This window comes from Electrophorus electricus, chromosome 8 (genome assembly GCF_013358815.1).
Source record: "Electrophorus electricus isolate fEleEle1 chromosome 8, fEleEle1.pri, whole genome shotgun sequence".
NCBI lineage: Eukaryota > Metazoa > Chordata > Actinopteri > Gymnotiformes > Gymnotidae > Electrophorus > Electrophorus electricus.
In genome coordinates, this window is record NC_049542.1 from 24,811,906 (window position 1) to 24,836,555 (window position 24,650).

Here is a 24,650-nt window from a genome sequence, read left to right on the forward strand (position 1 = left end):
AAATACTGGATTCTATGCACATGGAAAGAATGGTTTGGGTGAATTGCTGGGGGAGGGGTTGGTGGAGAGGGGGTGCACCTGTCAAAAATTAAACCTATGACCTAAAGGTTATTAGTCTATATAGCAGTAGTCTATATGTAGTCTATATAGCAGTCCTGACTGATCTAATGGATGAATGCACTCTTGGCTAAGACATGCTGGAGGTCCTCAGAATTGTCACCAACACCAGACAATATACTTTAACTGTGCTAATAATATGTGCCGGGTTGATTGCAAGACTGCATTTACATTTACGGCATTTAGCTGACGCTTTTATCCAAAATGTTTTACAAATTATGACTGAGTACAACTTGAGCAATTGAGGGTTAAGGGCCTTTCTCAGGGGCCCAACCTTTTGATTACAAGTCAAGTACCTTAACCACTGAGCTACCAATGCTTACAGGGACTACAGGGATGCAACAGTCCTACGAGGGTTGTGTGTGTGTGTGTGTGTGTGTGTGTGTGTGTGTGTATAAAGTAGCCAAAGATCAGACCGCCATCAATAACTTCTGTGTTTATATCGATCTACTTGTAACAATATAAACAGACATCAGTGGCAAGAGCACGTGGTTCAAGGAACGAGAACAAATCTTGGGAGTGGTCAAGAAGAACGGGTGGACAATCTGAATGGTGCCAAAGAAATGAAAATAATAAAACAGCTTCCCTGCCTTCCATATACCTTTCCTGACTAACAGTGCTACAAAGTGGCACCAGCCCCTGATCTACCACTGATCTACTATACATTGAAATCGCCTGTAACCATGTTACCTAACTTGCCCACACAGAGAGATAGGGGAGACATAACAGTAATCTCATAAGTAAAATTAAGATCAGTTGCGTTCACTCATAATGGCAAGATGCCTTAAATATACATAGCCACATGGAAAGTATCTTTCACCCCGGAAGGGGCGGCTCCTGATGTCCCAAGGCCAGCTGCACGATCCTGCCGCAAAGCCCGAATGCGGTCACGGTCCAGGATGTGATGGGAGGGGACCCAAGACCGCTCCTCAGACCCATATCCCTCCCAATCCACCAAATACTGGACCCCACCACGAACCTGCCGGATGTCCAAGTATGCTGGTGCACCGTCCACCATGTGCGGGCCCGGCGAGTTGGAGGGGCACAACGAGCACAACACTGGCCTAAGCCGAGACACGTGGAAAGTGGGGTGGACCCTCAGTGATGGGGGAAGGACAAGTTGATAAGAGACAGGGTTAATGTGGCAAAGGACCTTGAATGGCCCAATGTACTGAGGAGCGAGTTTGCGGGGATTCCCACACAAAGGCAGATCTTTGGCCGAGAGCCAAACCTGCTGCCCAGCCTGATAAGTTATGGCTGGTCGCCGTCTCTTATCGGCGTAACGTTTCTGAGCAGCAGCGGCAGACGAAAGAGCCCTGCGTGCACGTCGCTAGGTGAAGCAGCAGAGCCTGACTGTCTGCTCAGCAGACCGAACACCCACATCGGCCTCTTGGTCAGGAAACATGGGCAGAGCATAACTGTACTGGCACTCGAATGGTGACATGCCTAAGGAGGAGTGCCACAGGGTGTTGTGGGCAAACTCCGCCTATAATAGGTGCTCAGAACAAGAGGCTGGACAGGAAGAGGCCAGCCAGCGGAGGGTGCGCTCCAAGTCCTGATTAACCCTTTCGGTCTGGCCATTGAATTGGGGGTGGAAGCCGGAGTACAAGCTAGCTTCCGCCCCCAACAACCAACAGAAGGCCCCCAAGAACCGGCTGGTGAATTGAGGCCCGCGGTCTGACATGATGTTCAAGTTCAAGTTCAAGTTCAAGTTCGGTTTATTCGTCACATACATAGTCATACACAGTATAACACGCAGTGAAATGGTGGAGAGTGCTCTGTCCAAACTGAGGAAGAGAAACAGGGGTGCATAGAGAAAAAAGATATATATATGCAGATAAATATATATATTCTATGTATGTACAAAAATATATTAACAATGTATGTATAATATATGTATATTATGATTATATACACAATGTACAATGTATATGGTTGGGTATATATGTACACAATCTACAGAATGTACAGATCCATTTTGTATAATACCATATCTACAGTTGTTGTGTAACAGGGTAATTGAGTATAAATCTAAATCTATATATACAGATGTACAGATATACAGTCATCTCCACCGTGGTTCCACTGATCCTCACAGGTTGGTAGTGCCGCTCCTGCTTCTTGCTGCAATCCACGATCAGCTCCTTTGTCTTACTGACGTTTAGGAGGAGATTATTTTCCTGGCACCAGTTTTCCAGGTGTTTAATCTCCTCCAGGTAGGCCCTCTCGTCGTTGTCCGAGATCAGACCCACGACAACGGTGTCGTCAGCAAACTTGACAATGATGTTAGAGCTGGAAGTGGCTGTGCAGTCATAGGTGTACAGTGAGTAGAGCAGGGGGCTTAGGACACAACCCTGAGGAGCTCCAGTGCTGAGGGTGAGGGTGGTTGAGGAGCAGTTGCCCACCCGTACTGATTGTGGTCTGTCTGTTAGGAAGTTGGAGATCCAGTCGCACAGGGATGTATGCAGTCCTAGATCTCCCAACTTAGTAGTGAGTAGGGAGGGGATGATAGTGTTAAATGCTGAACTGTAGTCGACAAATAGCATTTTAACATAATTTCCCCTCCCTTCGTCCAGGTGAGTCAGTGTAGTGTGGAGCAGATGTGCAATCGCATTGTCAGTGGAGCGGTTGTGGCGATATGCAAACTGCAGTGGGTCCATGGAGGCTGGCAGTGAAGATGTGATGAAGTCTCTGACTAGCTTTTCAAAGCACTTCATCACAACTGATGTGAGGGCGACAGGGCGGTAGTCATTGAGGTCGGAGGAGGGTCGAGGTTTCTTCGGGACGGGGACGATGGTGGACCGCTTGAAGCTGGAAGGGACAATACCGAGCGTCAGGGAGAGATTGAAGATGTCGGTGAATACCGGGGCTAGCTGATCTGCGCAGGCTTTGAGGACCCTCCCGCAGATACCGTCTGGTCCCATCGCCTTCCTGGTATTCACCCTTTTAAACACTCTCCTCACGTCACTCTCCGTGATGATGAGAGGGCGCTGTTCTATGGTGGGCCCCACGCATGTGCCACTGGCTGCGCCGATAGTGCCATTAGCACTAGCGCCGTTAGCATTGGCGCTGTTAGCATTAGCGCTGTTAGCATTGGCGCTGTTAGCACTAGCGCCGTTAGCATTTGTGCTGCTAGCATTAGCGCTGCTAGATGTAGCCTCGAAGCGAGCAAAGAATGTATTCAGCTCGTTCGCCAGAGACTCATCCGCACTCATCAGTCCGGAGGGTGGGCTCCTGTAGTCCGTGATCATCCGTAGTCCCTGCCACAGGGATCTAGAGCCACTCTGCTGGAATTGTGTCTCTAGTTTCTTCCCGTAGCGCCGCTTTGCCTCCCTCACCGCCCTGCGCACTCCGTATGCTGCGGACTTGTACTCGTCCATGTTCCCGCTGATGATCCCCGCATTGTAGGCAGCAATTCGAGAGTTCAGAGCCTCGCGGATGGTTCTGTCCACCCAGGGCTTCTGGTTGGAAAACTTCTTGATGGTGATTCTTGGGATCGTGTCGTCCACCAGTTTCCCAATAAATCCTACTACTGCCTCCGTAAACTCGCTGACATCATCAGTGCTGCGCCGGAACATGTCCCAGTCCTCGTCATCCAGAGCGTCCTGCAGAGCGGCCACCGATTGGTCTGTCCAGCGCGCGACCTCCCTCTGAACCGGAGCTTCCCGTTTCAGCCGTTGTTTATATTTTGGTAGGAGGAAGATGGCGGTGTGGTCCGACTTACCATGTCGCTAGGCAGCCCATGAAGACAGACCACCTGGGTAAGCAATACCTTAGCTGTCTCCTTCGCCAATGTTTAGGCAGTGCAAAGAAGTTTCGAGCCTTGGAGAACCTGTCTACAACCACCAAAATCACCATGTTGCCCCTTGATGGGGGCAGCCCTGTAATAAAGTCGAGTGAAAGGTGAGACCAAGGGCGCGAAGACCATGGGTGCAACAGACCAGTGGGCCTTGTTCTGGGGTCCTTGCACTGAATGCAGGTGCGACAGAAGTTCACAAACACTCGTTTGTCGGGTTCCATGCGGGGCCACCAAACCGCCGACGGAGAAACTCAAGTGTCCGTGTGACTCCTGGGTGCGCAGAAAAGGGTGATGCATGTCCCCACTTGAGGACCTGAGCTCTAACCGCCTTAGGGACATACAGCCGTCCTGGCGGGCCTCCACCCAGGTCTGGCTCAGTAAGGAGAGCCTCACGTACTGCCTTCTCAACCCCACACTGGGTTGGCGCTACGACGCGGGCCCCGGGGATAACAATTGAGGGCAGAGCAGAAGGCGGTGAGGATTCCCACTGCTGAGAGAGGGCATCCCGTTTAATGTTCTTAGTGCCCGGCCGGTAAGATATGGTAAAATCAAACCAGGCAAAGAACAGTCCCCATCTGGCCTGGCGCGGATTAAGTTACTTGGCCTGTTTTTGTGGTCCATTCAGACCAGGAAGGGGTGTTTTACCCCCTCCAGCCAATGCCTCCATTCCTCGAGTGCAAGCTCGCCCACATCGTAGTTCCATTCCGCTGGGGACAGACATCGAGAGAAGTAGGCACAGGGATGCAGTTTTTTGTCCTCTCCGGACCGTTGGGATAGAATTGCACTAACGCCCACCTTAGATGCGTCCACCTCAACGACAAATGGAAACTCAGCAACAGGGAGCTGCAGAATATGGGCCTTGATCAGATGCCGTTTCAGTTCATCAAACGCCTGCTGGGCCTCGGTGGACCAGCAGAACTCACCCGATGCCTTCCTGGTCAACGCGAACAGTGGGGCTGCAACTGTGCTAATGTTCTTAACGAACCTGCGCTAAAAATATGTGAAGCCCAGGAAGCATTGGACCAGATGCACGGAGGTGGGTCTAGGCCAGTTCTCTATAGCCCGCACCTTGGCGGGGTCCAAGCACAATTTATTGTGGGAGACAACAAATCCCAAAAAGGAGATGGTACAGGCATGGAACACTGACTTCTCCAACTTGACGTGTTTGTCTACCGTTTGGCTGTATATTAGAATGTCATCCAATTAGACGAACACGTATCTGTCAAGGGTCTCCCTTAGGACCTCACTGATGTACTGCTGGAAGACAGCAGGTGCGTTCATCAACCCAAATATCATAACCAGGTATTCATAGTGCCCAGAGGGGGTGATGAACGCAGTCTTCCAATCGTCTCCCTCTCGGATTCTCACCAGGTTGTAGGCGCTATGCAGGTCCAAGTTGGTAAAAATTGAAGCCTGTTGCAGCACCTCAAATGCTGAGGTCATGAGGATAATGGTCTTTGACAGTCATCTTGTTATGGCCCCGGTAGTCTATACAGGGGCGTAACCCACTGCCTTTCTTCCCGACAAAAAAAAAAAAACCCGCACCAGCCAGAGAAGCAGATGGCAGGATGAATCCTAGGGCTAAGGCTTCCTGGGTATATTCTTCCATTGCCTGACATTCAGGACCTGAAAGGGAGAACAAGTGGCCTCTAGAGGGACTGGAGTCCGGGAGGAGGTTTATGGCCATGTCGTATGGCTGGTGGGGGGGCAGTAGTTGGGCCTTCTGTCTGCTAAAGGCCTTCCTAAGGTCCCAGTATTCCTGGGAGACTCGAGACAGATCCAGACCATTGGGGTTGCGACCAGCCCCAGAACAGGGTTTGGGTAGCTGCAGGCAGGAGGTCTGACACGTCGAACCCCATGACAGCACCAACCGGCTCAGCCAGTCTACCAGAGGATTATGTTGCTGAAGCCACGGGTACCCCAAAATCAGTTGCAAGTCGGGTGCATGGATAATGAACAGTACAATGTGTTCAGTGTGTGCTCTGACTTGCAACGTGACTGGACGGGTATGATGACTAACAACCCCTGGCTCAAGGGACCGGCCATCAATGCCAGCAATGGCAAGGGTTTCGTCCAGTGGGACCAATGGCAGGGCTAAATTGTTGGCCAACCCAGCGTCGAGAAAGTTGCCTCCTGCCCCAGAATCCTTGAGACGTGTTTCAGATATTCCCCAAGCCATTGTGGTGCTGAGGAACAACCCCTGAGCTTGGGGAGAACTGATCGAGTCCGTCAGAGGACCTCCCTCACCTGATCGACGTTTGCCTTTTCCCTGGAGCTCAGGACAAGTTGGGTGGAGATGACCCGCGCTTCTGCAGTACAGACACCTCTGCTCCTGCATCCGAGCATCGCGTTCACTTCGGGAAAGGCGGGTGTGTCTTAGCTGCATTGGCTGGGATCCAGACTCTCCCTGCTCATCATACACATGAACAGGACTAAGGCTGCACAGAGTTCCGTGAGAGCCTCGACTGATCTCTGCTATCCCGTGTTCGATGACTCTGCTGGAAGCGATTGTCAATATGCAAGACCAGATCAATCAGGTCGTCAAGAGAGGCGGGAGTATCGTGGTGGACCAGTTTGTCTTTAAGCTCCTCACTCAGGCCCTGGTGGAAAGCGGCCATCAGCGCTGTTGGGCTCCGTCAACTCTCGGTCACCATGGTGCGGAATTCAATCGCATAATCAGCCACTGCTGTTCTTCCCTGACATATATTAAGGAGACGGGAAATCATCTCTCCTCCAGTGACAGGATGGTCGAAAGTCAGCTTAAGGGCAGCAGTGAATTCTGCTGCAGTGGAACACACATCAGTTTGGTGCTCCCAGACCAGGGTGGCCCATGCCAGAGCCCACCCAGTCAGAAGGGAGATGCACTGGGAAAAACCAAACTAAAACTTCCCAAACAAAAGCAGAAAATGGGGAGGAACTTGAATGGCTATGGGAAGCCTTGGGAGAGAGACAAACTCGAGAGGGGAAAACTGGAAAAGGGAGGGGACACAGACACTCTCGCAGAGCAGAAAAGAGGCATAGCACAAGGGCTCACAGACCTCAATACCCAGAGTTACCGGCTATCAGCTTGGATCAAAACTTTAGCAAAGACCCAGCACTGAATGACTGGGTCACTGGGCTTTTATAAGGTCTAGACCAGCTGTTGGGTGTTAAACCTGATTCATGGCGTGCCTGACTCGAGGCCTCTCTCTGGTGCCCGGAGGGGGCCTCGGCCTGGCACCAACCTTTACATTTACAAATAACGCTTGTTTATTTGGATGACATGTTTTTTTCCCCCCTCAAACCTTTGCTGAACAACTAGAGAGGCTGGAAATTGTGTTCAAATGTCTATTGGAAACAGGGTTGAAAGTAAAATTGCAGAATTGTAACCTTCTACAGAAGGAAGTACATTTCCTAGGGTATCAGATTTCAGCTGATGGAATTGGAACTGACCCAAGAAAAGTGGTGGCTTTGAAAGAGTGGAAGGTCTCAAACTATCAAATAATTGCGGTCCTATTTAGGATTTTGCAGTTACTACAGGAGGTTTATCAATGGAATTTCTAGGGTAGCTTGTCCATTACAAGATTTACTAAATCTCTGCATGCAGAAAGAAAAACAATCCAGAATAGGTCCCATGTTTAAGTCTCTGTGGACTGAGGAGTGTTGCAGTGCCTTTGGGCAGTTGAAGGAAAAGTTTATGCCAGCCCCCATATTAGACTTTGCAGACTTCACGTGCCCATTTATACTACAAACCGATACCAGTCTTCATGGTTTAGGCGCTGTGTTGCATCAGCAGCAAGGTTCCACTAAAAGAGCCCTAGCATATGCCCGCAGACGGCTGTGTAATGCTGAACGAAATGATCGCAACTAGTTGTATGAAGCTTGAACTTTAAAATGGGCTGTAGCTGACAAATTTAGAGGGTACCTACAGGGCTCAAAGTTTGTTGTTTTGACTGTTAATAATCCCCTCTGTCATTTAAAGACTGCTAAATTGGGTGCCATAGAGCAGAGGTGGGTAGCTCAACTGTCTGTTTTCGATTTTGAGGTGAGTTCTTTTGAGTTAAAGAGACAACCTCACGTTCATTCAGTGTGTTAGACATGCATGATATCAGTTGCTGGGAGCAACCAGCATGGGTGTATTACTCAAAAGGGCTTTAACACTATTAAAAATATGATCACACTCAAATGACTCAAGAAAAGAAAGAGAAGGACTAAGCAGCTTTGTTAGGGGCTCAACTATGGGAGAAAGGTTTCTACAGAATCATTTGTAATATCCAGCCATACCTAAAAATAGGTATAACTCACGTGTGGTTGGGAGAGCATAATTCACGATAGCGGTCACTTTAGCATCCAAGGGGCAAACATAACCACCACCCTCTTGTTTTCTCAGGTATGTGGCTGTTGCTTTGCCGAATTCATATTTTGTCAAATTTAAAGTCAGAGATGCTTTCTCCAAACGGTGAACACGCAAGGACTGCACATGACTAGACCAATCAGGCAAATACACAACCAAGGAATCCAGATAAGAAGAATAATCCAGCACATCATCTAAAGTGGTATCGATTAGTCTCTGGAAGGTGACAGGTGCATTTTTAAGTCCAAAAGCCATAAAGGTGTACTGCATAAAATCATCAGGAGTAATAAAAGCAGAAATCTCTGAGGGCTCAGGGGTCAAAGGAACTGGCCAATAACCTTTCAGCATATCAAACTTACTTACAAAACAAGCAGCACCAACACTATCAACACAATCATCCATACGTGGTAAATGATAGAAATCAGAAACGGTGACTGCATTTACCTTCCTGTAGTCCATGCAGAGCCTAAATGTTCCATCTGGTTTAGGAACCAACAAACAAAGTGAACACCACTGATTATTGCTGGGCTTGGCAAAGCTGTGATCCACCAGGTACATCACTTGTTGTTTTATAAGGGTCCTTTTAGTAAAGTTAACAGAAAATTGGTACGCTGATCAGTCTGTATCCCTTTAGGTAAGCCAAACACAGAAAAAACTTCACTAAAGCTTGAACAATACTTGAGGTGGTATGGCCTCCGGAAAACATGTAGCGGCACACAGGAATAGTAAGCAGGAAATGGTCAACGATGTCTTTTTTCATTGCAGGCCAAATGAAGTGTCTTAAAACATACTTTATTACCACAATTTGGCACGCTGTTAAGTTTAGATTTAACAGCAGCTTTCCACCTACGCATTAAAATTGCATCATCGAGATAATGCACCACTTGCTTACTACCAATTTCGTCCTTACTAATCAGAATAGAAAAGAATCTTTAAACTATTATCTGCTTTGTGTGCTGCTATAAGCTGATTTTGTCCCACTACAACACTCCAACTACTGACTCTCAACTTCATCTGACTCACTCTTCTGTTCACTCAGTTTAACAGCACTTTATCCTCGTCCGTGTTCACCCTCGTTACCCATTGCACGTGACTGAATTCGAGTAAGCACGCATGCAGGAAAAAAACATCCAGCTGTTCCCCAATCCTTTCGACAGGGGTATCTAGAATATTTAAGTGAGGCAAAACTTCACCTCCTGCAATGTCATTACCCAAAATCAACTGGATTCCACAAACAGGTAACTGATCACGAACAGCAACCTTAAACCGACCTGACAGCAACTCACTAGTTAACTGGATAAAGTGCAAAGGTGCTTTATCACATCCTATTTCAAAGCCCTGACATACAACAAGCGAACCACAATATGATAGATCTGAAAATGGTAAAACGCCCGCTAAAACAAAAGACCTTTTTAGATAAAATACCATCAGACTCTATCGGGCCCACAAATGCGATTCCCGCTGGCTTTTTGAACCAGCAGTATGATTACTTTGCTTTTCTTATTTTTTCTTAAGCACCAGATAATTCACTGCAGTATGCCCAGGTCGATGCCAATAACAGCACTCTCTAGTCTCCTGGGACAATGGAGATATTCAGCCAGTTTGCTTCATTTTAAATCGGCCTTCAGTCACGTATTCGTCCGCTGGTCCAAGAATTTGTTATGAGCGAGGACGAAGTCGTCTGCACAAATAGCCGCTTGCGACGCAGTAGCAACCGCTCGCTCATTCAAATATACTATCACGCTCGGGAAAACAGCTTCAGCTAAACTCCTCAAGCAAGACAAGCTCTCTAAAAGATACTAAATCAGTGGCTTTACTGGCACAACTTTACTTATCAAACATAATGGACTTCTCCCTTTCCAACTGTGCGTAAGTCCGTGTAGACCGCCTTCTCTGGGTTCTACAGCTTTGTCTATAAGCCTCTGGCACACGTCCGTATGCTCTTGCTATGGTTGCCTTCACTACCTCATACTGTGAGATATTTATGTGTGACAAAGCGGAACGTGCTTTTTATGCTTTACCCACCAACTTACATTGTACTAATATTGCCCATATATCTCCTGGCTAGTGAAGCGCGGTAGCAAGCTTCTCAAAAACACTACAATTGGCATCTCATTCGCTTTCTCTAATAGGAGGGATAGCGGACATACACCTACTAATATCAGCCACGTCACTTGTGGAAGTACGAAGGTCTGATTCAGTGGGCACAACAGGCACTTTCAGTCTGCATACCTGCTTGTATCAACACAGGCACGTCAATGGAAGTGCTGGAAATCGGCGGTGGCGGAACAAAAGCGAACTCCTTTGTTTTAATTTCTAACTCACGCGTCCGAATCTCATTTTCGTATTCCGAACAGCCAGATTATAATCAAACTGCCATGCTTCTGCCCTCTCAGTCGCTTTCATCTGTAGAGCTAAACGTATTTTCATTATGTCTTCCTCCACAGACCAAGAATCCCCGGTAGACATGGAAGAAAGTGGATCATAACGAGGCAATGTAGCAATAACCTTTACACAAACGTGCCCACCAGGCCCATAACAACATGTTACATACACTCCACACTGGTTCATTTGTGACATCTGCATACCTTATTACATCCATAGTCAACCACACAAATCAATTTAAGCTCTTGATCAAGTTTAATTAACACAAAGATCAAAATCATATATTGTTTGCTTTACAGATTTCCTCATTCCAAATGTACTATATCAACCTCAGTTTCTCCCCGTAATAAAACATTTTTCAATATGAGCACAACATATTCTCAAGTCCTGTTTGAACAGAATTTGTTTTACATGTGGATAGGGGTAATTTATTATCCATGATCCGTGATTTTATCCTTGATAACCAAAAGAACCACAGGTTGTTTGAATCCTGTACAAATTGCCATGTTATTAATCTTTTTGCTTTGACCTGTATAAAAGGAATTTTGTTATTTTTACTTTAGTGTTTCACAAGTCTGAAAAGGTCATAACCTTTTGATTTGAAGCGTATTAGATTATTATTAGGTTATATAGTCAATATAGATTTAGATCATCACAAGCACACTAAATTAAGGAAGTGTACATGTATGTGACTGAATATGTCTCAGTCATATTCAGGTGTGAAGGTCACAATTTAGAATTTCTTCATCTTATTCTGTTTGTAGTCCTGAGGTGGGGACACAGGAGAATGAGCTTCTGCACGAGAAGCAAAGAAGGGAACACATTCATCGACTCCTATATACACCTAGGAGACAAAAAGCAATAAAATACTTTAATTCTCTTTTGAGCCATAAGGATGTCATACAAATAAGCTAGAGTCAAGTGTAGGGTTTCTAGTTTGAATTATGGCTTTAAAAACATGGGATTTATGATGAAAAACCAGAAGAGATGCAAAGTTTTATTCCATAAACTACTGACAACATTGTCTCCATATTCCAAATAGAAATGTTGACATTTAGAGCATTTATTTTTAGAAAATGACAACTAATCAAAAACAGTTGCAGTGTTTTCAGATCTTTTCAGAATAATGCAGAGAGAAAACATTCATTTTGAAACAATACTATAATGAATTTATCCTTTATATATATATATATATATATATATATATATATATATATATATATATATATATATAAAGACCTAGTTACAAAGAGAAGGAAAATTACATACAAAAAGTTCCTCTCACAGAGCAATATGTATTTACACTACACAATCATATTATTATTATTATTATTATTATTATTATTATTGCTCTAGCAGAACTTAGAAGGAGCTTTAAAACACTTGTATGTAGGATATGAAATTTAAGGAAGGGGTGTATTCTTTAGAAGCAGCAATTGCAAGTATTATTTATAATATTCCCTTAAAGCTGGTGTAAATTGTTGTTTAATAGTTTGCCCAAACTAAACTTTGATAGTTATCACAAAAAGAGATGCTGTGAGAAAGTCTCTGGGATTGTCCTGGGCACTGTACTCAACAAGTAAGCATTTCAACAAGATTTGGTTGTACTATCTACTCAGGAAAACTTTCTACAAACAAGTGGTCCTTCTTGGCTGTTAAATGATTTAGCTTTTGCACTTGATAGACATGTATATGTTTGGGTGGAGTCTCAGGAAAAAGACTGTGAGGGATGATGAGGGATTGAAAAGAAAGGGATGGGATTGTTCTTAGTAAGAAATATTAGAGTAACTTTTGTGATTTCAGCATATTTCATTTCCTAATAGTCTTTAACTTGCTTTTGCTTTTAGATGCTGACAATTATTTATTAAACTCTGTCCTACAGTCAGAAAACAAGCGAAAATCTCCATATCAATGAGTAAATCATCTTAATGTGCCTTTGATGGGATCAGGTGTGTTTTGCTTTGTGATTTATATTTTATTTTATAAATTATAGTGAAAATTTTGAATGAACAACTGGCTATACTGGCTGTAAAATACATCTAAAAAGCTACAATAAACAATTTTGATGTTAACAAAATATGGAACAGTAAAGAAAGAAAGAAACAAAACATAATAATCCTTACATTTTTGAATTCCACACTCTTAAATGAAAGTTCAGATGAAAAGTCAGCGAAAGCAAGTACAAGTGTGAAAACTCATCATTGGCTCGGCGGTTTAGTGGTGGCACAATGGCAGTACAGCTTGCGATCTGAAACTGGCCTAAAGCTGCTGTTTTTTCAAGAATGTCCTCCTCTCTCAAAATTCCATTCCAATTCCACTAACTGTCACTCAACATAAAATGTTCTCAAGAACCTTTATCGGATATACTCTTGTCATCACTGCTAATCCTGCTGGAGAGAATTAGATAGAAAATACTGACTGCCTGTGACAGTCTGTTAGGCCTGATAATGATTTTCCATGATGTGGATATTAATAGCATTAAAATTACTGAATCCATTGAAACAATCCATTGAAAGTACACATCGGTCATCTTCTGTCACAATCGCTTGATTTAAGAAGGAGAAATAGTTGTCAATTTTTTTGCTATTGTCATGCCTTCCAGCCAAAGTCCACAGAAGGTACACTACATTAGTCACAAGCCTGTAGTTCATTCCAGATAACCCGATTATTAATATCACCTGTGTCTAGTTACTCCTGTGGTGTTCCCCTGTATAAGCAGCATATTCAGTCTATCATTGTGAAGTCTATTTTGCTTGTCTTACATTTCTCAGCACTTGTAATCATTCTGTTATTCTGCCTGTATTTTGTGTTTGCTGTTGCCCATGTCCTGTTGGACCTGTTAAAATAAAAGTAGTTTTTTTGTCTCTGCCATTCTGTTGTGAACAGCTTATTATTCAAACACTATACATTGCTTTTATGCTTTTTCCACTACAAAAATACATAATAAAATGAGTAATATTACAAGTTTTCAGAAACCTTTGAAAATTTATTTGTTTAGTGACATTTTTTATATTTGTTTTGCTCAATAAATTGCATTTCATAAATAGAAAATAATCTACTGCAAATAATTACTTAAGGATTTTTTTTTTAAGGAAATGTATAACCTTACCTTCCACCTGTCCTTTCCAAGGCTAAGACCAAAAGTGCCAGACTATGAGTCCATTTCTATAGATGGCTTTGATTTCAGGATGTGGACACTACATCTTGTCACATCTTACACCATTGCTTCTTTTTTTTAGATTTGGTGGGGTCTCTATCTGGAAATCACCAACACCAGGAAACAAGTTTCCACCTTTACAAGAGTTCAAGCAGTAAGCATCACCTGGAATTGGTGTTTAAACCTAGGACGAATGTTGCATCAAAATTTGTGAGACAATTTTGTTTATCCAGCCTTGACCTACTTTTTGCGGTATCCTGCAGGAAATACTGTTGGACAAATCTCACTGACATTCAGGATTTTACTTGTATTCAATAACAACAACAACAACAACAACAACAACAACAATAATAATAATAATAATTATTATTATTATTATAAGGAGGAGGAGTATTGTTGTTGTTATTGTCACCCAAGATATATATAAATAGACAGGTTTATGGTTGAATTACGCCGAGTTCATGTAATCTTATGATCTATGATTTACGCAGGCCCTAAATAATAGTTACGCATGCATGCGATCAGTACACCTGAAGGTTATAGGACATACAATTGGGTATCGAAAACTAGCAGTGATAGGGGTGCTTGAAGGAAAAATAGCCTTCAAAGTACACTTGTTTAAAAAAAAAAAGAAAAGAAAAAACTTAAAACCTTCTCCATAACACTAGCTGTTTGCCTTGTATGTTTTTTAAAAATTATTATTTGTCACTATTTGAAATTGTGCTTTCTTGTGCTTTAGCTACTTGGTTATCCGTTATTTATTGCCGAAAGCAGACAGCCAACATCCCTGCGTTGCCTGTGCGATGGGACCATCTAATCGTGTCATTGACAGACAAGCCAGTGTAGCATCAGATTCCGCCACTGTAGGACTTCTGGTCCCAGCGCACTCAAACGTTTCCGGGTTGACCACAGGGATAAATCTGTGCGAAGTGATACCATGCATAAAGGGAGACGCTAACGGTGAAGACTTCGGGTGTTACAAAGAAAAGTAGGCAAATACATGTCGTTTTCTATTCAGGAACTAAATCGGCCCATCGATACAATATGAAGCTTTGAAGCTCTGTGGCTAGCTAGCTAGTACTCTCGCAGATATCTATTGCTAGCTAGCTTAGCCTACCTTACTCTAACAGTAAAACCAATAATCATCTTAATCAGAGGTCTTTAGTGTCTAGATAAGCGTCCGATAATACAGTGGCACTATTAATTCCTCTAATAACTCACATAAATACTAAATAGTGTTAAATCTGTTTTAATACATGGACTGCGGGTAACCTAGATTCCTAGCATTAGCTAACGAACTTTTTATTATCGCATAAGAGATGAAGAGGGCCGATTTGTTTAGATCGACGATAGCGACAGAGCTGCAAGAAACACACCCAACTAACGCTGTCAGCTCATAAAATGCAGTAGTTAGGAGCCCATGTGCAGTGTCGTCTATTAATATTTCGAACCAGAAAGCTTAATTAGCTGGTTACGGGTAATTTAAATTACCCGAGCTAAACTGGCTGGCTAACTGTCTTGGCAATCTTTGCCGGGATTGTTAACTGTGCAGCCAACACGCAAAACGGTCAGTCTCATTAAAAGATAATTATCTTCGGCAGGCATCTTAGTCTTTCCTTACTTTTCCCTAACGGTATTTTGGTAAATGGCTTTCTAGTTAGCCAGCTACTTAACGAGCTAACTAGCTAGATCGAGTTTCGTTGGTGTGTGTAATTTTAGATACAATTAATTGCTGGTTCATTGTTTATGAGGGATTTTTGCGTGCAAATAAATGTTTACATCGGATAATGTATGTATGAATGAAGAGGTGTTTCTTGATGTTTTGATATCTGCGCGAAGTATCTTGAAAACGGGGGAAATTTTATTAGCAAGTCGATTAGTTTTTAATTATTATAGCGGATTCATATTATTAAACATTTTCTTGTTGGTTGTGTGTCCGCCTTCATTTCAGAAAGGCCCCTGCAACTGGCTATCCTGTTTTGTTTATGGAGCTTACTATGATATGCAGAATCTTTGGCTGCAAATATTATTGCAGTAGATTACCCGCTATACCATGTGGCTTCTTTGGCTGGGGTCCTGAAGAGTGCATTTGGTTTATAAATATTTAGGACTGGACAGCTGGTTTGGATGTAGCCCAAGGCGTGTGGTTGGGATGTTAAACTGGGAGTGGTGCAGTATTGATGTTTTAAATATTTAAATGCCAAGGAATACTAGAAGAATGAGCCCTTGCATTCCAAATTCTGCCATTTATTTAAATATTACACTGACAACTTTGTAAATACCACCTTTTTATTGTTGAGGATAAGCTCTGCAAGGTTAAGGTTTGTTTTAGTCTATGACCTATAACAAAGTGTGGCAGTGGTTGCTCAGTGGTTAAGGTTCTTGACTAGTAATCTGAAGGTTGCCAGTTTAAGCCCCACTACTTACAAGTTGCCACTGTTGGGCCCCTGAGCAAGGCCCTTAACCCTCAGTAGCTCAAGTTGTATTCAGTCATAATTGTAAGTTGATTTGGATAAAGCCATCAGCAAAATGCTGTAAATAGTGTGTGTGTGAGAGAGAGAGAGAGAGAGGTTGATTATCTGCAACTGACCAACAATGCTGTTTGACAAATGTTAACTAGTCTAATTGGTACACACAAAATAGCTGTTTGTTCAACAGACCTCCATTCAGATAGTAAATTGTGGGGGAAGCTGGCATAGCATTGGAAAATGTCTCTATTTACACTGTCTAATAAAGCATGTTTCTCAAAATCCAAATGTGTAGTTTTGACTTCAGCCTATCCATTTGAGGTGGAGTCTTGGCATATTGATCCTCACTGTTCCTGTTGCTGTTAACTATATTCTGGATTGTGGCATGTCTAGGTGAAATTGTGCAGACCACTAGGTAAAAAAACAAATCGAATTCAAAGTCCTTGATTTTCAAGCATGAAGAATAAAGTCCCAGTTTCACAAATTCATGTGTTTTATTCACTTGTTCTTTCACTTGTTAACCATGCAGTTGTCCAGCTACATGAACTAATTAATGAGTTTTATATAGCAGTGCTTCTCAAACTAGTCTTTGAGACTACCGTGCAGTCCACTTTTCAAGTTCAAGTGTGTTCGGTGCTAGCATAGAGCAGAAATTTTGATTTATCAGACATATAGTTGGGTATGTGCAATTGCAGATTCCATCAATTATCATACACAATTTTCCAGCTACCATATATATTGATCATCATTGGATCACTGCTAACCAGATGTTAGTTGATTATGAAGGGTGCAGAACCAAGAACAATGTCCTTTCCTACTTGAGGAATCTCCTTTGTAATTTTTATGCCCTTTGTTTACTTTTGTCTAAATTGGTAAACAGCCACCTGCACAGTGACTACACTCAGTTAGAGAGACCTTGCCCAAAACTATAGGAAGCTTTTAACTGATTAGTATACATGTTTCAACAGGTGACTGCCTCCATGAGTATCTGAGAGTATCCCACACATAGCTCCACAACTGCAGGCACATTCAGGATGCCAATCCCGCCTCCACCGCCCCCACCACCCGGGGGGCCCCCTCCACCACCCACTTTCAGCCAAGTGAGTAGTCCAACCCCCAGCACATCTCAAGGGCTGTTTGCAGCCCCTGAGCATCTGTCACTTGTCTTTCTTAAAGAGTAAATGATATTGTACAGTTGACAGGTGTCAAATCACAGGCTTGAGATACCTTCCATAGTTTTTGGGTATACTTGAGGAAAGTTTTAATTGGATCTTCTTGACACTGTGTTTTTTGAGTTAAGGATTTTATTTTGGAAAGCCTGTTTGGTGAAAGTTTTGTGATTTCAGTTTTTTGTGATTTGTATCATTCATGTTTAATTTCTTATGCAGGATGCAGATCAGAAAACTAGGGTTATTGTAAAAATAATGAGTTACACCAAAGAAAATGTTACTACATTTTGCATGATTGGTTCAAATCCCACAATTTATATATTTATATACCTATCTTACATATGCTTGCTTTTTTAAATGTATTGTCTAGAAAAGGCTAAAAATATTCATTGCTCACTGACTTAGTGCGAGCACAAAATGGACTATTTCAGCTGTCTAAATGGTATAGCTTGCAAGAAAGTAATCCTCTAGGATCTTGGGTATTTTTCCCCGCAGTTGGATATGAAATACCAATAAAATTATGTGCCGTCAGTGAGTCTACTACCATATTTGTCCTGTTCTTTGAAAACCTATCTTTTGAAGTAATTTCTGTTTCAAAGTAAGTTCTTTTTATCCATCACGTCTTTTATATAGAAGTCAAAATGTTTATTACCCAAAGTTGTTTTCATGAGTTTTCTTTTTCATGGATTTTCTGGTAATGTTTGTTTGTTTTAATAAAGGCACACACTACCCCACCTAAACTGTCTCATGATGAAGCAAAAGGCAGAGGAGCTTTGCTGTCAGATATCTGCAAAGGAACCAGACTAAAGAAGGTTGATGTTGTCAATGATAGGAGTGCTCCCATGATTGAGAGTAAGCCTTTACCATTATATTGTATTACGATTTCTCAGTACACAGCAGGCTGAGTGACAGTGACTCTGTTGTCCTACAGAGCCGAAAGGAGGGGCTGGAGGCGGGGCCACTGGTGGAGGTATGTCTACGGGAGCTCAGTCAATGGGTGGCTTGTTTCAGGGAGGTGTACCTAAACTGCGGCCTGTAGGAGGTATGCATGTTTTAATCCTCCTGTTTCAGTATTGGACTAGGTTTGACTCATCACTGGTTTCTTTAAACAGGATATACTTTAGGAATAAATGTGTCCAGGTACATGACCCTTCCAGAAGGTGTACCTCATACAGTCTACCATCACTTAGATTTCTATGCTTCACAAGTCTTAGGCTGTCAGTTTTGAGATGGTGATCATTCACATGGTGTTTCCTCCCAGATGTCATCAATGATGATTTTTTTAAATGCATTAACTTGCCTGCACATCCTTTTCGTTTAACACTGAAACTTCCCTGACTGAATTCAGTCTCTCTGTGTTTGCACGTTGTAGATGGCTCTTTAGGCAGGTCTGCTCTGCAGCCTCCCAGCTCTCGGCCTGCTGCCCCGTGCCCAGCAGGTCGCCCTGAAAACACAGGCAGCCCCACTCAACAGGCCTCTCCGCCTGAATCAAGCCGCTCTCAGCGTCCTTCGCTTCCAGATCTGTCACGCCCCTCTAGTGGAGCCAGCAGCCCTTCGACAGGCATGAAACACAGTTCCTCTGCCCCTCCTCCCCCTCCACCCATGTCTCGCCGTGGTAATGCTCCACTCGCCCCGCCGCAAAAAGTCCATGCATCTTCATACAACCGAGAAAAGCCCCTCCCACCCACACCAGGGCAGAGGGGCCCTTCTCCTGCACCGGGACGTGATGCTGCACCACCACCTCCTGTCAAACCACCTCCCTCTCCAGCAAGCAACCGCTCATCTTCCTCATCCTCTTCCTCCCTGGCTCCACCCCCACCACCCCCATACCGCCAGCAGCTTGTGGTCTCCAACGGTCCCTCCAGCCCAGTGAATGAAACTGCCCCAGAACTGCCCCAGCGACATAACTCGCTCAGCAAGAAGCCAGCCATGGGTGGCCATACACCTACAAGGGCACATGCTCCACCCCCTCCTCCATCACCACAGGCTGGGCGTCCTCCACCTCCTGCACGAGATCCACCAGGCCGAGGAGCAGGTGAGTCCCCCAGTGGCAGTCACTATCTCCCTCCTGTTAGACTGTGCATTACACATTAATGAAGTTACACATTAAAGAAGTTTGAGGCATAAGGGAACATTTGAAAGATTTTACACTGCAAATTGTGATGATAACTGGGTTACTGTCGTTTACTATGCATTAAAGGGCAGTAGTGCAATATACCCACAGTCATGAAAACTTGACAGGAGTGAAGAAGTTCAGAAAATGATTGATTAAATATCCAGGAGCAAATGAGGTTCAACTACACAGAAGAAATAAACATGGTTCAGGCAATCAAAAAGTTATCAACTAGAAATAAAGCATGGCCATAGGCACAGTCTTTATGGACATTGCCCAGCTAGTCATCACAGATACCAGAAGCACTGAAATGCTTGCCATTAATGACCAAATGAAAGAAAACAACAAGGTGATTGAATGTAGGTGAAAATAGCTTCTTCTAGCCTGGCCTGGCGATTCAACAAAAAAAAGAACTTCAGCTTCATGAACAATGCAGTGCATTTATTTTAAATGGTGGTTAAAAAATAAATAAATAAATAAATAATAATAAAATATATATATATCTTCAGATGGCAGCCCGTCTCTGACAGGCTACATGCATGTACTCTGAGCAGATGTTTTTAAAATGTTTGGCTAAACATCGTTGCTGCAGCCACTGGTACTTGTTTCAGAATTTGTCTCTCAGACTATTTTGGCCTGCTGCTATGTTAGTAGTAAAAGGAACTTTGTAATATAATTTAAAGAAAAAAAACAGATTAAATTGTATTCATTTAATCATTCATTGCAGTTGTAGATTGATTAATTGCATTTTTGAGGTAATTGGAACCAGCTGATGATTTGTTTTATGTGGGGGGTTTTGCTGTGTTGTGGTTTTTTTTTTGTTTGTTTGTTTGTTTGTTTTGTTTTTTAACAACCAAGCCAAACCCCCCCCAAAAAACCCAAAAGTTTAGCTTTTTGATTACCTGCAGATATTCTTACAAAAATAAATGAACTGCAGACAAGAGTGCCGCTCTCTTTAAGCAAACAATGTATACAATAAGTATTCATTTAATTTTAGAAATGTTGTACCTCATTTTATTTATTATATTTTTGAATTTTAGAAGGTGCAGAAAAAGACGATATCAGCATTATATATCAACCATCAGCCTCCCTACTATCTAAAATGTCTGCATGTGCACCAGCCACGACCATTGAAAAACCCCTATCAGTGGAACACTGTACTATTGATGCTTTGTATTAATGCACATCTATTGTAAACCCCAGGGCCTTTTCTCACTGCTCATTGTGTCTTAAACACTTGTTTGTAAATTGTGTTGAATTAGCTCCCCCGGTCCCAGGGCAGACACCACGTAACAGCCGGGAAGCCCCTCCTCCTCCGCCACCCCCGTACCGAACTCACGGAAACCCCTCTGATGCCCCCAGCAGGGGCAAGCCCCCTCCTCCCCCTTCACGTACCCCTGCCGGGCCCCCACCCCCACCCCCACCACCACCCATCCGCAACGGACATGCCTCTGTTCCCCGCTCCTTTGTAGGTAAGTGCACCAGACGCTCACAATGGTTGACCATATCTACAATATTTACAACTTGGCAAGCATTTTTTAGTCTACATGTTTAATCTAAGATTGCTTAGGCTGCAGAACTAAAAACTATTTCCCATTTAATTATCGATGGCAAACTGAAATGCATGAAACCTGTAAAGGATGATGTTTGACTGCTGACCACAGCACCTGGAAATTAAGCTTCAATACCATAGGAGAATGTGACTGTAGGTGAATCTAGAAACAAGAATGCTTTCACAAATAAAAAAGTGTCAAATCTACTGTATGTCATATTTGATACTGAAGAACAGAGTATGGTATGATTTCACTGCGAACTTATGTTCCCTCTATGAACTCTCTTCATTTCTGGATTGTGCTGAAGATGACTTTGAGTCTAAGTATTCTTTCCATCCTCTGGATGACTTCCCCCCACCAGAGGAGTACAGACACTTCACAAAGATCTATCCCAGCAAAGCTAACAGAGGTAAGGCCTGGGCAATCGTTCATTCTGCAGTGCTGCTCAGAATCACAGATTTATTTGCCAGCTTTCTTAGTTGCAGTACTGAACTAGTTTTATAGCACCTCCCATAAAGCAAAAAGCTGGTTTGTTCAGGGAAACTAGGCCAGTAAACCTTTATCCCTGTCGATTAAGGACAACCATGATCTCTTAATGTTATTTAAATTTGCACATCATGCCCCGATGTCCAAGTGACATTTTGCACTAGTTATGTGAAGGTGGCTGTTGTGGGTGATTACAGTGAAAGTGTGGTCACTGTCTGAGCTGTGGTGTGATTGATAACTTATGATTTATGTCTCTGTTGGGCAGCGGTGAGGGGAGCTCCTCCACTTCCTCCTGTGGGGAGGTGAACACTGTGACAAGTCTTACGGTGCCATGTGGGAGCTGAAGCTTGCGCATTTGCATCCACACACACACACCCACACACACCAAGCCTGCACCTTAACATCCTCTGCCTCACTGGAAAACATTCCATTTCACTCGAGCGAACTCCATCATGCAAGCAACGCTCTCTAGACCTCTGTTGGCAACGGGTTGGGAAAAGACTTCACTCCACTGGGTACGGAGAGGGAAAGCAGCAGAAAAAAACATTGTGTTGCATTCTACCCCAATGGCCAGTTTTTCTTTCCTCCAGATGTTGTGTGTTATGTGGATGTTAACACTGCAGTCTAAGGAAGGACAGTGAGGTGGCACAGCGCAGTCCTGCCGTTGTTGACTGAGACACCAGCTGTTGGTACTGAAGGTTCAGCAGACCTGTGTAAGAGGGTATGGCTTAAGATAAAAGAAACAGGTTTGGAAGAATCCTGATGCGCATATCCTTTATTATCATTATTAATATTATAAGTTATACTAAATTAATAACTTGTAGTTAATAAACTAATAATAATAATGCTGTGGTTAACACTTTCTCCAAAACCTGTTCCAGATTGATGCACTGTGAATATGCTAATGACTTAGAAAGCAGAGAAATTTGCATGCCTGTCCTTGAGTGCAAACTGGAACTGTAAACTGTAAGCACTAAAATTGCTTTAGCTGGGTTATTGTGGTGTTTTTGTTTTTGTTTTGTTGTTGTTGTTGTTGTTTTGTTTTTATTTAAATGTTCGTTTGACACACCCCATTATCAGGGAACAGCCATTAATTTAAGTTCTCAGGGGGCTTTTGGGACTTGAATACTTGCCCCTCATAATTTAATAACTATTATAACAAAGTTCTTTCCAGAAGTGCCAAGAGGAGCAGCTCCTATTGCATGCTTCTGTCTTAGTCGTCCCATGCCTTTCCTTTCCCATTGGTAGGACTTTTGTCCAGATTGGGCATACTAACAATGATGTATTCTGATTTTCTTGATCTTTTTTTAAAACCTTTTTATTAATGGTGTGGGGAAATGTTGCTTTTGCTTTGCTCTGCAGAGACTGCATCTCATAGCCGTGCATCGTGAGGGGAATTCAGGCTTATGCATGTTTTCCATTTGTTCTGTCTTGACAAGATGATAAATCTGCTCCCACTTTCAGAAAGCTCGCTTCACGGTGTGCCAGCTGGGACGAAGGCAAACCACAGACGTGCAGCCCAGTGACTTGCTTTGTTTGACAACCTTGCTTTAGCACTGCATTCACACCTAGTGAGAGAAAACTAACACTACTTACACTACTTACACTCCCAAAGGGGTGAAATGAACTGGAAGCTGGTTAAGCACTATAAGATTCACTTTGGTTGGACCCTCTTTAAACTGCATGTGACACATTGGGACCAAACTTAAGCTGAAATGCTACAACTGTACATGTGGAGCCGCAGGAGTGCTGTGTGTTTCACAGTTTAACACACTTTTGTTTTTGGTGGCCTATCACCAGTTACTGGAAAAAGTCAATTAATGGTGGAAGGCTATGGGACGGTCTTACTAAATTGTGTAATACTGCTGGAACATGACTTGGTAACTATCATGGTAGTTGTGTTCAACTAACAGCTCTATAATCCTCTGCTGTCCTTAATTATGTAAACTTAGCCCATAATGAGAAAGGGTGGGATGGGGGCTCGTTATTGATTCTTTATGTCTGACACTTTCGATTATCATTTATTGATTCAGTTCATCTGCATTTATGATGGTATTGGACAGTATTTTGCAAGGCCAGTTAATGCTGTGGATGTATTCATGCATACATCTTTATGTGGTAGGGGTAAACAATGCACTGTGTATTTTTTCCCTTCTCTTTTTTCCTTCCCAGATCTTGAATTATGTGCAGCTCACATGCCCCTGTGAGTCAAATAATTGTTGCAGAAGTCATCAAACCCCCACCACCCATTCTGCCTTACAGCTCATCGGTACACAATTTTTAGAAAAAGGAAAATAACAGAAGTACATTAAACTATTTAGGGAAATATGGTAGTAATGGTTAATCTGTTTTTAAGTTGTACAAAGCTTGTAATATAGGGAATGCTTTGAAGCACATGTGAATAACCTGGGCCTTAAACTGAGCCTTTGACTAATCTTCAGGTGCCCCTAATAAATGAGTATAAATGCCTGAGTATTTTTCTTCTTGTATTGTCATTGTCTGTCACCAGGAGACAGTGTAGATGCACAGTTTCGCTTACATTGAGAGAGACTCCAGTGTGTTCTCTCCCATTATCTGCTGTTTATACGTTGCGTTCCTCTATTGGTCAGCCATGTAGTACCAGTACAAATAAAATGTAAAAAAATGACAAAAGGTCAGCTGATGTGTGACTTCTTTGTGGAAAATTTAAATATATCGTAATAACTTTTCAGTGTATTGATTAGGTTATTAAGAAGTATCATACCCATTCTATGCAAAGTTTGTCTTTCTTACAAAAACAACTGGGTGATTTCATCTTGGAGCCCATGACTGTAGTGGCCTGATCTAGAATGAAAGTCCAGAACAGAATTTAGTTCCCAGTCCAGCCCTGGGGTACACCTATTTAATAGGGACATGTGAAATAGTATAATTATAGTCTTTAATTTCTACATTTTGAATTATTTTTGCTAATGAGTTGCTCTTTGGAGGGTTAGCTATTCTCAACACAGCAGTGACACTGGCATTTTTGGGGCTTAGTAGTGGGTGTGGGCGAGTAGGAGTGTAAGTGGAGGTTTTACATGTTTATGACCCC

General features: G+C 43.0%; 1 protein-coding gene across 2 annotated transcripts; it reads left to right on the forward strand.

Moving 5' to 3' along the window:
* Nucleotides 1–14,646: 14,646 nt before the first annotated feature.
* wipf2b (WAS/WASL interacting protein family, member 2b) lies at nucleotides 14,647–24,237 on the forward strand. Of its 2 annotated transcripts, none has more exons than XM_027016106.2 (8): nucleotides 14,647–14,779; nucleotides 17,228–17,359; nucleotides 18,148–18,280; nucleotides 18,360–18,470; nucleotides 18,801–19,463; nucleotides 20,804–21,013; nucleotides 21,402–21,503; nucleotides 21,846–24,237. In XM_027016106.2, exons 2-8 carry the CDS (start codon nucleotides 17,294–17,296, stop codon nucleotides 21,884–21,886), a joined length of 1,326 nt encoding a protein of 441 aa, XP_026871907.2. In that variant the 5' UTR covers nucleotides 14,647–14,779; nucleotides 17,228–17,293; the 3' UTR covers nucleotides 21,887–24,237. The 2 variants fall into 2 exon arrangements, with proteins under 2 accessions (XP_026871907.2, XP_035385328.1); XM_035529435.1 differs by having other exon boundaries at nucleotides 18,360–18,398.
* The last annotated feature ends 413 nt before the right edge of the window (nucleotides 24,238–24,650 follow it).

Coding starts and splice junctions, on each gene's coding strand:
- wipf2b (XM_027016106.2), top strand. CDS start 17,294: ATGCCAATCCCGCCTCCACCGCCCCCACCACCCGGGGGGCCCCCTCCA. Junction 17,360..18,147: donor CACCACCCACTTTCAGCCAA/GTGAGTAGTCCA, acceptor GTTTTAATAAAG/GCACACACTACCCCACCTAA. Junction 21,014..21,401: donor TGTTCCCCGCTCCTTTGTAG/GTAAGTGCACCA, acceptor ATTGTGCTGAAG/ATGACTTTGAGTCTAAGTAT.